Source organism: Dasypus novemcinctus, chromosome 12, assembly GCF_030445035.2.
Source record: "Dasypus novemcinctus isolate mDasNov1 chromosome 12, mDasNov1.1.hap2, whole genome shotgun sequence".
NCBI classification, from domain to species: domain Eukaryota; kingdom Metazoa; phylum Chordata; class Mammalia; order Cingulata; family Dasypodidae; genus Dasypus; species Dasypus novemcinctus.
The window spans coordinates 63,810,099-63,825,828 of NC_080684.1; the positions used below are offsets into that span (position 1 = coordinate 63,810,099).

At 40.0% G+C, this 15,730-nt stretch overlaps 1 protein-coding gene across 1 annotated transcript in view; it reads right to left on the reverse strand.

The window, feature by feature from the left end:
- The window catches only part of LIN7A (lin-7 homolog A, crumbs cell polarity complex component), a 128,684-nt gene extending 119,405 nt beyond the window's left edge, over positions 1–9,279 (reverse strand). The window contains exon 1 of the mRNA XM_004462243.5: positions 8,872–9,279. Coding sequence (XP_004462300.2) covers positions 8,872–8,953 — 82 coding nt within the window. The 5' untranslated portion in view covers positions 8,954–9,279. The remainder of the gene's footprint in view (positions 1–8,871) is intronic.
- Between the last annotated feature and the right edge of the window lie 6,451 nt (positions 9,280–15,730).

Genomic DNA, 15,730 nt, shown 5'->3' on the forward strand with positions numbered 1-15,730 from the left:
TCTTCAGTGGTCTTCTAAAATACTGATAAAAATTGTTGAACAGAACTTAGAAGTAAACTTCCTTGGAGCAATGTTTAAACCACTAAAATCCAAGCATGCAATCACCACTTCCCACAAATCCCCATTTCCATAAGGCTTCTATTAGAATTGTGGTGCCACAGTATATACTATAGGTATGGCATTTACCTGAAATTTGGCAAGACAGTCATACTGATCCCATGTAGCCTCCATGTTTTCACCACTTTCTTAGAAAAGAATATTCCATCCTCCTATTATTGTGCCTTAGACTTTTCTCCAAGGCAACAACAGATATTGATCTATGGTTTTCTGAAACATCTTTATCATCATTTTGGAAGGTGTGCTTTGGTCCATCAGCAATTACTGCCCTTTTCCAATTTTCCTCGAAGACCATGGTCAGAAGTCTCTCAATCATCTTCCCTATTTCTTTCATTATTGTTAAACACACTCAGCTGTGATTTGATGCTCTGTTTTGTTGGTTGTTTTTTTTTTTCCACCTAACTTGAAGGTTTAAATCTCACTGGTACTCCCATTATCTTACCCTTTTTTGGTTGAAGATAATTTTCATTGATAGGAAGAAAACGGAATATTTTATGCCAAAATATCATAACTATCACCACACCGGGCAAATAAACAAAAATAGCAGAACCAGTGTGACTTGAATTAGCTATTGCATTTCTAGGGGAAACTGGCATGATTTTAAATTAAAACCCTAGTTTTTCTGTCCAAGACTAGCTATTAAGTTTCAATTCCACATGACTTTTTCAAGTAATCTTGGGGCATATTTATTTTTATTAGGAAGGGCTTCAAATTCAGCTATCACATTTGCCAATGCAATCATTTCAAATTAAATTCATTTTAATTTGTTTGTCTCGATAGAGTTTTATAAGTCATCCATTTGTCTGTTTGTTTTTGGTTGTTTTTTTAAGAGGTAGTATAGTATTTTGTTTCTTTTTTTAAGGGAGGGTCTGTTCTGCTAGGACTTCCCCCTCCGCCTCCCCCCTCCCTGTTTTTTAATCTCTGGTTGTACTCTGGCATTAGATTGCCCAGTTCAATTAACAAGTTAAGATAGCTGGAGGGATGTTGCAATGGAGGCAGGACTATCATTATCAACACCAGCCTTTCCTGGGCCAGGAAAACACTCCACTTTCAGGAACTTGCTATATACCCATACTGGGGCAAAGTGAAGATGTAGATACCTGCCACTTTTGCATTATTCTAGGGTGGAAAGCTTTATGAGTATTAAGAATGACAATGTAATTACTAGGCCAGCTCAGTCAATTTCATTCATTCATTCAAACAACAAACACTAAGAGTGAGTCTACTGTGGAATCTAATGCCCCTCTTGATGTAGAGGGGGACTGGACATAACCATCCCAGGGTCCACAGGTTGGGGAATAGAGTATGGATTAGAGTGGACTTACTGGTGTTCACTGTGGAACTACTGTGCTTAGTAATGGAAGAAATTATAGCCCTGATGTGGAGAAAGTGGCCACAGTAACTGCTGATGGTAGGGAGAGGGAAGAAGAGATATGATATGGGGACATTTTCAGGATTTGGAGTTGTCCTGGGTGGTGCTGCAGGGACAGATGGTGGACATTGTGTGTCCTGCCATGGCCCACTGGGTGGACTGGGGGAGAGTGTGGACTACAATGTAGACCACTGTCCAGGTGGTACAGCAGTGCTCCAAAATGTTTTCACCAGATGCAGTGAATGTGCCACGACGACTGGAAGAGGTTGTTGAAGTGGGAGGAGCAGGGTGAGGAGGGTGGGGGGTATATGGGACCTCATATTTTTTTAATGTAACATTTAAAAAAAAATAAAGAAGGGAAAAATTAAATAAATAAAGTGAGTCTACTCTGAGCCAGACAATGTGCTGTGCTCTACGTAAATAAATCCAACAGGTCCCTGACCCAATGCAGCTTATAGCCTAACAGATGTATGTCAACACTTTAAGAAAAGAAATCCATCTGCCTTGTGCATATAATACCATCCCTAATACACAGTGTACTTCTTCCATTTGATTTTACTCTCGAAATAGTCCCTTTTTCCTACTTACTAAGACCTAATTGCGATACTCCAAAAAAGCATACTCCAAAAAGCAAAACATTAATTTAATAAATGACAGGACCACACTAAATATATTTCAGGGCTTGAATAGCTGACCCATCAAACTAGAAGATATTTACCAAATTTATTTATTTTTTCTTGAACACATTGATCTTAAACTTTTGTAAACTTTAAACTCTGAATACAAAATGTCTTAAATACTAAATGTCTTCTTTCTAAATAAAAAAGAACAAAACTGTTCTGAAACTTACCATGCTTGTGTTTGAAACTTTTCATTATCAAATAAATAAATAAATAAATAAAAGGTAGGAGGCAAAATTCTGTAAAAGTATTCTGTAAATCTATAGTGAAAAAGGAAATACTCAAATATAGATTTTTTAAAAGTTCAATAAACTTTTTTTTTTTTTAGTGTTTAGTGGGGCCCACAGAGATTATGAAGAAGAAGTCAGAATATTTGTAAAGTAAAAGATATTTGGCTGCTGAAGAGGGAAGGCTCAGGTCAAGAGCCATGAAATATGGTCACTTCCTTTCTCTTTCCTTGCTCATCACAATCTCCAAGGCTTGCATTTTGAAAACAAAGTAGGAACTAACTTAACCTTATTTCCCTTCCTCTTCGGTCTCCCCTCATGTCAAACTCAGTAAATAAATAACAAGGAGAGAGAAGGTGCAAGCTTCTTTGGACTGTGAGCAAAAGCAATTTTCAGGCAAATACAGATTTTATGAAAACTGGTGAATACAACTGATTAGAAAAGCTACAGGATGCCCAAGGCTTGAATTGGAAGATACGTGAAGTAATAAGTTCTGCATGTCTTGAAAAATGAAAAGGGAAGAAACTTTTAATGTAACACAAATTCTATGAAAATTGTGGTGCCCATGGGATTTTCATTTGCATTCAATTTTTGTCCTTATAATTTCTTCCCTTAAGTTTGCAATCCACAAAATAAAAGAAAGCTCTGGACTTTAAATTAGAATTTATAAGGGACAAACGTTTTATTTTTAAACGAAAAAACATATAAAGATTTGTTTCATCAATATGTTAAGTTTCGATTTATTTTAGAACACAAGGGATTAAGATTTCCATGTGCATTTTTGCTACTTAACTAACTTGCTACGTATCTAACTTCAGATGACTGTAACACCAACATTTCATCTTAAATAGGCCCCTTAAGTGCATAATGTAAGCCGCCGATCATGTAATAAGCCAAGTACCCAATATTTTAAATTACACAACTTGAATTACTCCAGGAAATTATTTTAATTTGCCATTTTTTCTCCAAGAGTTGGTTTTATGTTATTTCTTTTTAAGTCGTGATATTTTAAAGTCATTCTGCTTGAAAGTATGGGAAAGGATAAGCAGAACTGAAATGTAAAGAATTCTGTTTATATCATCTTTCCTGACCTTGAGATTGAAAATGAAGGAGAGCTGGAGCTACTGAGCTTATGAAAGTGCCTAAAGCCATGCAGTCTTCTAGTAGCAAAGTATTTCTCTGTTCCTTATTAGGAAGGTAATAAGCATTGCAAATTGCACCTGCTTTGTTTCCTTGAATTTAGCTGGAACGTCATTCCTAATTTTAAAGAATAAAAGCTGGGGAGACTAACTTCTGGTGTAGTGTTGCTGCGAACACTACAAATTCTGGAAAACAAGAATTCCATGTTAATCTCCTTTATTAGCATCATCTCTTCGTCACAAGGGTAAATATGCTCTACTTCCTGCATCCCAGTCTAAGCCAAAATATTAAACTGAAAACAAATAAACCTCATTATGAAGAGTCGAAATCAACATGCAGATTTATGCATTGCAACATGCAAATCAGTGCTCAGGGTATCTTAGAAAACCGTATTATAAAATTATATGATGTTTAGTCTAGCAAAAAGAAGAAACGAAAAACTGCTCTATAGATTTCCTTGGTGCTGTGGGTTGAACTGTGTTCCCCGGTCAGATATGTTCAAGTCCTAACTGCCCCCCCTCCCCCACCATACCTGTGTGTGATCTTATTTGGAAATAGGGCTATTGCAGATGGAATTAATTAAGTTAAAATGAGGTAATATTGGAGTAAGGGTCCACTTTGCTCCAATAAGACTGGTGTCCTTATAATAAGGGGAGGTGAGACACAGAAACAGAATGAAGAAGGCATGTGATAGCAGAGGCAGAGACTGAAGGAACAGCAGTGATTACCAGCAAACCACCAGAAGCTAGAAGAGGCTGGGAAGGAGTTCCTCCTCCTGGTTTCAGAAGGTACATGGTCCTCCTGAACCCCTAATTTTGGACTTTTAGACTTCAGAACTGTGAGAAAATAAGTTTCTACTGTTTTAAGCCACCATATTTGTTATGGGCACCCTAAGAAACTAAGACATTGGCATACATATAACTAAATTTCTACCTCAGGTTCCATATTTGAAGCATTATTATTTTTGATTAGTTAATTGGTCATTTGCTTGGTTAAAGACGTAGTAAATGGGTAGTCAAACTATCTGCGGAACTTCTCTACATATGTTCTTGCCTCTATGCAGAATGCTTTGCGTAAGGATGTTATAAATACATTTAAATTTACTTTAAATTTTGCTTTCTCAGTGAGCTTTCCTTGACCAACGGTATCTAAATAGGTCCTTTCCCATTGTTCTCCGTCTCCATAACATGGGTATTTCCTTCAGAACACTTCGTATTTTTAACTAATCTAAAAATCCTGATTATGAGCTACATAATCTGGCTTACCAATTGAACTCATTCCATTTCATTCCACTCTTCAAACTGTACTCACTTTTTCACACTTGCTTCTCAATGTTCCCAGGATGCATGAGTGAGCCTTCTCCTGAGGACATTCCCCCAGATATCTACAGTTTGCTTCCTGACTTTTGCCAGGTCTCTTCTCAAATTTCAACTCAAAAGGACCTTCCATGCCTATCTTTTCCAAAACAGCAGGCCCCATCACTCTCCCTAGCGCTTACATTTGCGAATGTATACGATCCTTGTGTCTTTTCACTAGAATGTAAACTCCATTAGGCTTTACTTCGTTCATGAGTACAACCTCAGTGTCTAAAACAGTACCTTGCATGGGCCAGACAAACAATACTTACTTGTTAAATTAATTAATCACCTATTGTTTGCCTCCTCCTATGAACTCTTAAAGACCATAAAAGCAGGAACTTTGTCTTGCAAGTAGTAGGTGATATACAAATATTGAATTAATGAATGAGTGGGTGAATGAATTAACTTTTGCTTGTGTTCATTTACATCTCCCATCCCTGGTAGGTTCTAATTATTCTGAACACTAGGATTATGGCTATTTAGCTTGCCAGTATATACCCATTCCATAGCAATTACTGATTTATGGTAGGGACTTAATAAATAAGTGAAGAATACTAAGGACTGAGAGCTTAGTAAACAGGAGCCTTCTCTGGCCACAGTCACCCCAGGCCTCCACAAGGTTAATCTGAGGTCTTAATGGCAGAGAAGAAAGAGTCAGGATATACATAGAGTGATAAAATCCTTAAGGCATCCATCCACCCTAGTCTGGATTTGGAAGATACTTGCTTCCCAGAGAAGATCCAAGAAACTAGGTGTATACTTTGAGTTTATTTTCTAATTAGATCTTTGGAATTCTTGGAGGCATAAATCTTAATTTCAATCCACACCTTAGTTTTTATTTACTTAAAACCTTTGCCCTGAAGATTCCAGATGAATCCTTTTATAATGTCAAAGTGTACCAAACAAGAATTGGAGGTTAGTATAAGATCTCATACTAACTAATGGAATGACCTTGGGAACATCTCTTATCAGCTCTTGTCTCATGTTTTTCATCTGTCAAATGAAGACACTGGAAAAGAACCAACAGCTCTTAAATTGTGGATTGTGATTCCAGATCCCCTAAGAAGCCCTTGGGGGCTGTGACAAACATCTTTCTTTCCTCTGTTTGCCCATCTGCCAGAATCCCTGTGGAATAATCACTGCCTGGGAGAACTAGTATTATTGATGGCAATCTGTCAAGTGCATAGGGAAAAAGAAAAGTTAAGAACCACTGACTTATGTTATCTCTGTCATCCTTCCCTAAGCCAAACTTCTGCGAATCTATGAACTCTTATCTCTGTTTACTACCAAAATTCTATATTTTAACATTGCTTAAATTACGCATCCTCAGTTCACTTCACCTCACACAAACTTACATTGTTTTTTTTTTTTTTGATCTACTGTGTGTCAGGCACTGTGCCAGGCAGTGAGAATACAAAGATGAATCTGGAATTTAGAAATGGTCTTTTACTTCAAGGAGCTCCATCCAAGGGGAGACAAATACAACAGAGCATGAAAAATGCTTTGATGGGACCAAAGGCGAAGGTGACCTTAGAATACATCAAAGGGCATCAAAGCAATCTGGAAGAGAGGGTGATGATCTTGAAAATCTCCCAATAGGTGACAAAAAACTGAGTACCAATATTAATCAATGAAATTATTACCTATGAAAGCTGTACAGTGTCAGAAACATTGAATCTAAACTTGTTATATAGCACAGAGCGAAATGGAGGCCCAAAGAAGTTAATCGACCCATCCACTCATCCAAAGTCAGTATCAGAGTTGCATCTAGGACCCAAATAAGTAATACTGGCTGCCACTTTTAAAAGACTTCCAATTTTTTGGAGGAACGTTTTCAGTATTTCTTCTTTTCATCAATTTAATAAGGAGAATAATTAATGATATTTTGTTAGAAGAGAGAAAATGTATTTATTTATTGGGTTCTCAGTGATGATACTAATAACTCATCATTCCTAAATTACACCATCTGTATGAGCTGTTGGTGAATTTATTCCCATGCCACCATACCCTACTCAGCTTGCCTACTGAGCTATCCTGCTTAACCCTAATCACACCTGCAAAGATAGGCACAGCCTGATTTCCAACAAGAATAAAACTTTAAGGATAGATCTCGGTCTTAGCACTAACTCCCAACAACTGAGTGAGACACCTGAGGGCTGAGGTAAAAATAAAAAAGTGAAATGGCTTTATTACTAATAATATTATAATTATTATATTAAAATGCTCAGATAGACACTCTTCTTGCAGTTTTTCCTCTTTATACTAATCGTATTTTGCTTAGGATGTTTAAGGATTGTGGGCTTTAGAGACGGTAAAATGTAAGAGTTCATCATATTTAGGCAGAAATACTTGGGAAGTCCGTAATTTCTAATAGCTTGCCATCTGTTTGGCTTTTACTGGCAATGGCTTTATCCTGCTTAGTGTAGCTGATGATATGCCAGGAGAAATCATGGATTGTACAAGGGATAGCTGAGCTCTTCAATTATTAATTTACTAGTTTGCAAATCAACATTTCCCAATATAAAATCAATTGGGTTTTGTTTCTTTTTTTCTTTTTTCAACTCTTACCAAGTAAGGTTGCTATGGACACCACAACACATCTGTTTGGGAGCCAAGGGATTGCGCTGTCACCCACAATTTCTCCAAATAAAAAATCTCGAACTGTGTTCATTGGTTGTTTGCGCTGTGCTCACAGGAATGTGCTCTTGACTTTGCCCCATCGTCCAGTTTAATCCGCTAAAAAGAGTATTTTTAGAGGCACATTGGACTAAATCTTGTTTCCTCTGAGCACACCACTACCAAATGGCCGCTCAGGGTCCTAAATCCGGTCGCCGGGGACGGGGACCAGCGAGTGCCCTTAGCTGCACAGCCTTCGAACTGGAGCGCCTTCTTAACCAGACGTCAGAAGCCAAGAAAGAAAACCCAAGCACACACCGACAAGTATCGCCCCGCACCGGTGCATCGAAGAATCCCGGCACCAGATTGCAGCGGAGGACTCCATTCTTAGGATTGGGAAGGTCCTGGGGAGCAAGCAAACGCTGCTTTCCGTTCAAGTCAGAGCGAGCAGGACGCACGGGGGTCGCGGTCCCAAGTTGAATTTTAACGCAGCCTGAGCTTGCTCCCAGTGCCTTCGGCAGCCCGGGCACCGCGGTGGCACCCAGCTGGGAGGGAACCAGTCTGCCTGAGGGGGTGGAGGGGTGGAGGTAGGGTAGAAACTACGAGTTGACACCGCCGAGGAGCTGCCGGCGACGGGAGCGGGCGCAACCCTCTCTACCTTTCGGAGCGCGAAGCCGGGGCGAGAGGGGCTCGGCTGCCGCGGCGCTGCGCTCCCCGCCCGGCACGGCTCCCCGCTCTCCGCATTGCCCTTTCGGCAGAGGGCAGCTCCCCGCCGCGGCAGCCCAGCCGTCGTGCGCCCCAGCACAGGCCACCCCCGGGGTGCGCCCTGCCGGTCCCTGGGCGGCCTTCTGGGCACCCTCAAGCCGACCGACCCTCACCCCGCCCCTCACACCCTGGTGCTCGGACAAACTTCCTTCCTCCTGGGGCCCCGGCAGCCCCGGCCGGCCGGCGGCTCCCTCGCTGGTCTTCTCCTGGCTCAGGCTGCAGGCGCCCTCGCCCGGCACAGCGAGCTTCCTCTCTGCCCCTCTCCAACCCCGAGCCCCGGGTGCCTAGCGGTCCCCGCGCATCCGCCGCAACAAAGCCGGAGGTGGGAAGGCGGCCAGACTGAGGGCGGCGAGTGGTGGCGGGGGCGCCCGAGCCCGGGGAAGACGACCCTCGGCGGGGCGAGTGAAGTGCTAAGGGGCAGCGGGGACGTGGCAGCGAGAGAAAGGGGAAGAAAGTATCCCGCTTTCGGCGCGAACGCCTTCTCGGCTCGTCCTCGCTCGCCGGAGCGCGTCCCTCCGTCCCGGTGGGAGTTGGCAGGGGCAGACTGGGGGAGGGCGAGGGGACTCAGCGACCCGGAGGGCGAGCCGCTCCCTTACCTCTGTCCAGGGTGAGCGGCTGGACCACTGTCAGTGTCGCCATGTCTGCCGCGGGTGCCGGAGTGACGCGGGGCTTCAGCATCCGCAAGCGCTCGTAGTGAGAAAAAGAGGAGGAGACTGGAGGCGGGGGTGGAGAGGGAAAGCGGAAAGGAGGGGGAGGAGGGGGAAGGAGAGAAGGTGGTGGTGGTGGAGAAGAAAGCTTGGGTGGGTTGTCAGCCAGATGGAGCCGCAACTGTTCCGCGGCGGGCAAACCTTCGGCCGCGGCGCGAGGCTGAGCCGGTGTCACCGAGCGACTGCGGCGCCGGCCCGGGAAAGGCAGGCTCTGCGCTAGAACTTTGCTATTGCACCCCTGGGAGCGCCGGGTGGGTGCCGCGGGCGTGCTGCTTTCTTTCAACTTTCTACTCAAATAAAACGGGCAGAATAGACGCGTGCCGGGGGAAGGGAAGAGATGGAAAGGGCATATGGGGGGAGGGGGAAGGGAAATGCGTTTTTTTTTTTCAGATAAAGAAAAACCGTCAGCACGTTCATCCCATCCTCTTTAGAGAGAAAATGCTTCTAGCGTCACCAACGTTGGCGGTGAATTATGGCTGCTGTTAATTTCTGTTAAGTTTTTTTGGAATGTTCACCTCTAACAGTCCACGAGACAACTGACTGAAGGCCAGGGTTCCATCAGTAAACGTTAGAAAGGACCTAAGTAGCTTACCTAGAAACTAACTTCTCTGAAAAGTCAACTTCTTAAAAAAATTTTTTTTTATAAAATGGGAAGGGCAGTTTCTATCACGAAGTTAAAAATAGAAACTGTAGCTAGGCTTTTTCACTTTGATAACCAGTAGTTATGACCAATGGTTACTCAGGGTTGCCATTTACTGATTAACAGGTGTGCCAGGAATTTGCCCAAGAGTGTTAGAGGCCACGTGACATGGAGGCTCAACGTAGTCCCTGCCTTTTTGTAGCCTGTGATCTAGCGGAAGGTAATTTTATTAAAAGTCTGGCTTTAGTGTCATTTCATCATAATTCAATTACTAGAACCTCCAAACACTAGCTGGGTCACCCCTTTCCTCCAACAAACAGACTCCTCTCACAGTCTTGCCATGATAGGGACTCTTCATTTCTTGATCAAGAAATTAAGAAACACAGAGAAACCTTCCTTAAGGAGAATGGTGATGACTGTGGGTGGAGGAAAAAGCTTCATCTCCTTTCCTATGGCAAGGCAGAATTGTCTCAGCTAGCAATAAATACTTAAAGGCAGACACCATTTTTCAACAAAATATTTTCATATACTCTATGCCTCTTCTGAAAACATGATGGATGATTTCTGAAGGTCTTTTCCATCCTTTGTTGTACATTTGCACAAAAAGCAAAATTTCCCCAAATGTTTGGGAAAACAAATATTGTCTAAACATGTAACAGACCCTAAAGACATGCCTGAATGAGTATATCAAGATGTCCACAGGATGGAGGAATAGAATATGGATTAGAGTGGACTTACTGATATTCTATTCATGAACTATTGTGATTAGTAATCGAAGAAAAGGTGGCATTGGTGTGGAGAAAGTGGCCATGGTGGCTGCTGGGTGTGGGGAATGGGAGGAAAAGATGAGATGTGGAGGCGTTTGCAGGGCTTGGAGCTGTCCTGGGTGGTGCTGCAGGGACAATTACTGGACATTGTATGTCCTTCCATGGCCCACTGGATGGAATGTGGGAGAGTGTGGGCTATGATGTGGACCACTGACCATGATGTGCAGCAGTGCTCAGAGATGTATTCACCAAATGCAATGAATGTCTCAGGATGATGGAGAAGATTGTTGTTATGAGGGGAGGAGTGGGGTGAGGGCGGTGGGAGGTATATGGGGACCTCATATTTTTTGAATGTAATATTTAAAAAATGAATAAAGACAAAAAATAAAACAAAGTAACAAAGATGTTAAGAAATAAACTTTCGTCAGGCTAAAAAAAAAAAAAGATGTCTATATTTCCATTTAGTACTGTAGAAAGAACTCTGATTCTGAAATTAAAATCTTAGTAACGTCCCCTCCAGAAATCACATGATCTCTCACTGATCCCCAGTTTTCTAGGATATCCTCTAGTGGCACTGAGAGTCTGTAATAAGAAGGAAATAATTCTACTTTGCAATCTCACTGAGTTGTGTGAGGGTCAGATGAGATAATGCGCAAGAAGTTGGCTTGAAAACAGGAAAGTTTATGCAAATTCATTCATTCAACAAACATACATTCATTCCCCTGAACTGTGTATCAAGCATATACTAGGCACTGGGCATGCAAAGATTAATGAGACATGGTCACAATCCTGGACAGTAGTCAGTCCAGGTTGGGAGACAAAAATGTGAGTAAGCCATGTAAGCTCCCTGCAGCAAATGCTCTAAGCACCATTTAAAAGGAAGTGGTATGGGAGGCAAGAGGGAAAAGCAACAACTCTAGTGATGATGATTATTGTCCACAGAACCTAAATCCAAAACAGAAACAATAATATGAGTGTGTTCCAGGGTTTTGCAAAAAGAATCAAACCTCATTCAATAATGGATGATGAAAAGCACAAACAAATCCCTTGACCACTAACATAGTTCTTTTAACAACAAGCTTTATTATAAACATGTATTTGAGCAGCTTAATTCATAAGTTTAAAAGCCATGACTGTACCTATTTCAACACAAATCCCAGATCATAGCATCCATGAAGGCAGGATTTTATGTCTTTTTGTTTCCTGGTGTATCTAGAATCTAGAATAAATTCTGGCACATAGCAGACACTTAATAATAGTTATTGAATCAGTGCTTAAAGTGGTCTTGACTCCAGCATCTAACATTTAATACCATGTTTCTGGACTTAGAGCTTGAACTTCCTAAATTAAATTTTGATCTATCATTCTCTTTCCATATTGATTCTTTAGGATTTTTGTAAGGATTAAAAGAGAAGTTAAAAGGAAGCACAAATCACCATATATTCATCAGTTATTATTTCTTACAGTAGCAAGTTCAATGAATGAATAATTCATTTATATACTTTTATGAAGTATGAATAACTAACCATTGCCTCTTCATTAATATTTGTTGATTTCTATTTGAGATATAAAGATGTAAAATAATTTCCTGAGCCACTTTTCCTTGGGTAGCACAAGTAGTTTTCTGAACCACTTCTTTACCAACCAGTGTTTCTTCAAAATCAGTATACTCAGCCTATTCACATGCAGGGTTGCTTAACTGATTGTGTAGTAGCCAGTAAATTGTTAAAACACAATGTTATATGTTTAGCTATTGAGATATATCTTTCATTTGTATACAGTCTTTCATTAAATGGCATATAATTACTTTATTCATCGATAACTCTGTTTTCAATGGAAGGCATTAATTCAGTCAATACTTACTGAACACTTTCCATGTGCCAGCTTGGTACTAAGTTGATCTGTCTCTCTCTCCCTTTCTTTCCAGCCAAGAAAAGTATTATCCCAATTTTATAGATAAGTAAACTGAGGCTCAGAGTGCTTAAGAAACTTGCTTAAAAGTAGCACCTGGATTCAAGAGCTCCTGTGCTTTCCATTACGATACACCATACCTCATTCAGTATCATTGAAGAGATAGTGATTTCAGCCCTAAATTTCAGAGGTCCAGACATAAACATGTCCTTTCTTCTTTTTCATTGTGCTTCAGAATACTTGGAGAGAGGAATGCTTAGGTTCCATTATATAAAAATAGGTTGATATAAAAATGAATACCTACTTTAAAATGTAAAATTTGTTCTTATTATAATAGAAAATTCATCCAAAGCTATGGTAAGATTTGTTTCATTTAATTGAATCCTTTTAAATTATGTGACAAAATCAAGGGAAGCTTTGCCTAAAGTCTTAGTATACCAAGAAAAGTGTGTTTAGCTGGATTATAAGTGGAGTATAATAAGCACAGTCTTATATGAGAAAATAGCACCTTAAAACTAGAACTCTGTCAGCTATGAGTGTTAGAAATTATTTCTGACTGGCTTACGATATCACATTTTCTTCCTTAATTCGCATAGCTTTGTCAAAATAGCACTAGTTTATGATAAAATGCCAACTTATACTTTGGAATATAAATGTTTGTGTGTTTCCTGAAAAACAATGATCACACATAAAACATCTTACTATGTTTATCCTTAAATCTGATTTGATAACTGATAATTTGCTCATTCATCAAAGTCACTTTGTGCCAGGCACCATTCTAGACACTAGGATATAGTAGCAAACAAGAAAACAAAGTCCTTGTTCTCACATGTGTTATATTCTAGAGAAGGGACAAAGGCAGTCAACAAACTATTAAAAAATGAATCAATTAGTGACTGAGTGCTGTTCAAAAAATTAGTATTTTGATGATTGAATTGGTTCTAAACTGTCAGAATTCCAAAAGGCAGAGATATGGAAAAACATATCCTAGGAAGCAGGAGAGCAAAGTCCCAGATGGAAGAGCAGGTGTGGTGTGTGTTTAGGCAGCAATCCGCAGTTCAGTTAATTATCAGAAAAATGAGCCTAAAGAGGGCCATTGAGAGTCCAGTGATAGAAGATAATTAACAGAAATATAATAAATCTTTCATGATTTGCTTTGTGGCTCTCATATAATAAAATGCCCAAATACAATTTGTGCTCAGAAGAAAACTGGTCTGTAGCATCTACATTAAAAATTACTAACATCAGAATGAATTGACCTTACTAATTTAGAATTGGATATTAGAAAATTAATTATGAAATATATAAAAGTCAATTTGAATTATATTTCATTTCCCTCAAAATAAATGAAAAAAGAACTTTTAGAGGAAAAAAATATGAACTATGAACAACTATTCCTATTGTAGGATCTTATTTGCATTATCTTACATTACCAGTTATGAAAATTGTAAGTACAATAATTGATTTTTTCTCTGATTTAGCTATAAGGAAATAGCAAAGTATAATTCATGAATGCAAAGTCTTTAGATATTAAGGGTCGTATGTATTCTATCTAACTCAGAATATAAAGTGACTTTTACTTCATTTTGAAATTGACATTTTTCTGTTTTCACATTTGGAAGTTACAGTTGATCTGTTTATAACGAAAGTTAAATTCAAACCCTCCACTTTTTTCTTTCTTTTCCTGCCTTCCAATCTCATATTTACAATATTGGAAAAGCCTCAGATAAGTAGATATTCAAGATAAAATGCCTTTCAAAAGTGATATTGGAGTTACTCTTTCTCATCTGCTCATGAGAGATTTCAAAACTTTTGGAACCTACAGCCATTAACAGTTAGAAATGTTTATGTAACTGTTATCATCTTTAAATTTTGAATATAGTCACTTCTGAGTCAAAAAGTATGCTTTTACCTAGTGAAAGTTTATTAAGCACTTCTATATGCCAGACAGTGTTCTATGCCTGGAGAGAAAGAGTGGTGGAAGGGAGAAAAAATCCCCTTTATTATGGAGCTTAGTTTTTATGAAGGGAAACAGATAAAACCCAAAAAACAATAAACCAGGTAATCACAGCAGGGAGCGTCACAAACTGTGGTGTACTGAAGTCTGTTCACATTGACATGCAAGTGATGTACATTTCAGCCCAACATCACATTCAGTGACATCACATCGGTAGCTTGAAATTGGCCTTGGAGGGAGAATTTACACCACAGGAATCAGGAAATACTATACATGATAGTTTTCTTTTGTCTTCTGGAAAGCCAGTTATTAAGCATTTACCAGCACACCACTAAATCCACAAAGAAAATAAAATAGGAAGTTATGATCAAATATTCAGCAATGGAAGAGGTTACTTTAGCATGGGTAGAAAAAAAGTCAAATTGTACTTGAGAAAAAAAATGTTTAATGACAAATCTATACTGTACTTGATGAACTGCTCACTAGGACACTAGAGCTGGGATGGGAGTTGGAAGAAGTAGGAGATATTAATGTTAACTTGAGTTTGCAAAATAATTGGGAAAGAAATAGAAGCATACATGAAAAGGCATGCACTGAATTACAAATTGATGTATCAATAAGAATAAATGGTATTATATATTAAATTTGTATGTGCTAAAGGTACACAGAATAAAGAAAAATCTGAATTCTGTGAAGGCCTCCTGGAGGCAGTTTAAGCTAGCTTTCAAAAGAAACTTGGAGATATTTTCTTTCCTGCATGCAGGTAATAAAATGTTATACCTTCAGGCACAAAGAGCTACTCTTTGTTATTTTGAATTAGAAGATTGCTAAGTAAAGGGAGGTCGATCTTCTAAGGGATTTCATGGGAAACTAAAAGAAAAGAAGGAACAATGATCCTGTCATTATTTTCTTCTTTTTTAAAAAGATTTTTATTTTTTTTAAATTTATTTCTCTCCCCTTACTTGCCCATCCCCCCGCAGTTGTCTGCTCTGTGTGTCCATTCATTGTATGTTTTTCTGTGCCCACTTATATTCTTGTCAGTGTCTGTGTCTCTTCTTGTTGTGTCATCTTGCTGCGTCAGCTCTCCATGTGTGCAGCACCACCCTAGGCAGGTTGCACTTTTTTTGCACTGGGCGGCTCTCCTTATGGGGTGCACTCCTTGTGCGTGGGGCTCTCCCTACACAGGGGCACCCCTGTGTGGCAGGGCACTCCTTGCATACATCAGCACTGTGCATGGGCCAGCTCATCACACAGGTCAGGGGGCCCTGGGTTTGAACCTTGGACCTCCCATGTGGTAGGCAGACACTCTATCCATTGAGCCAAATCCACTTCCCTGATCCTGTCATTATTATGAGGTGTTTATGTTGCTGGGGAATCTTGGCATGGTGAAGAAGCAAGAGAAAGAATGCGAGAGAGGGAGCAAGGGAGAGAATGAGAGTGAATCAGAGAGTGAGAGAGAGGATTAGGGTGAGA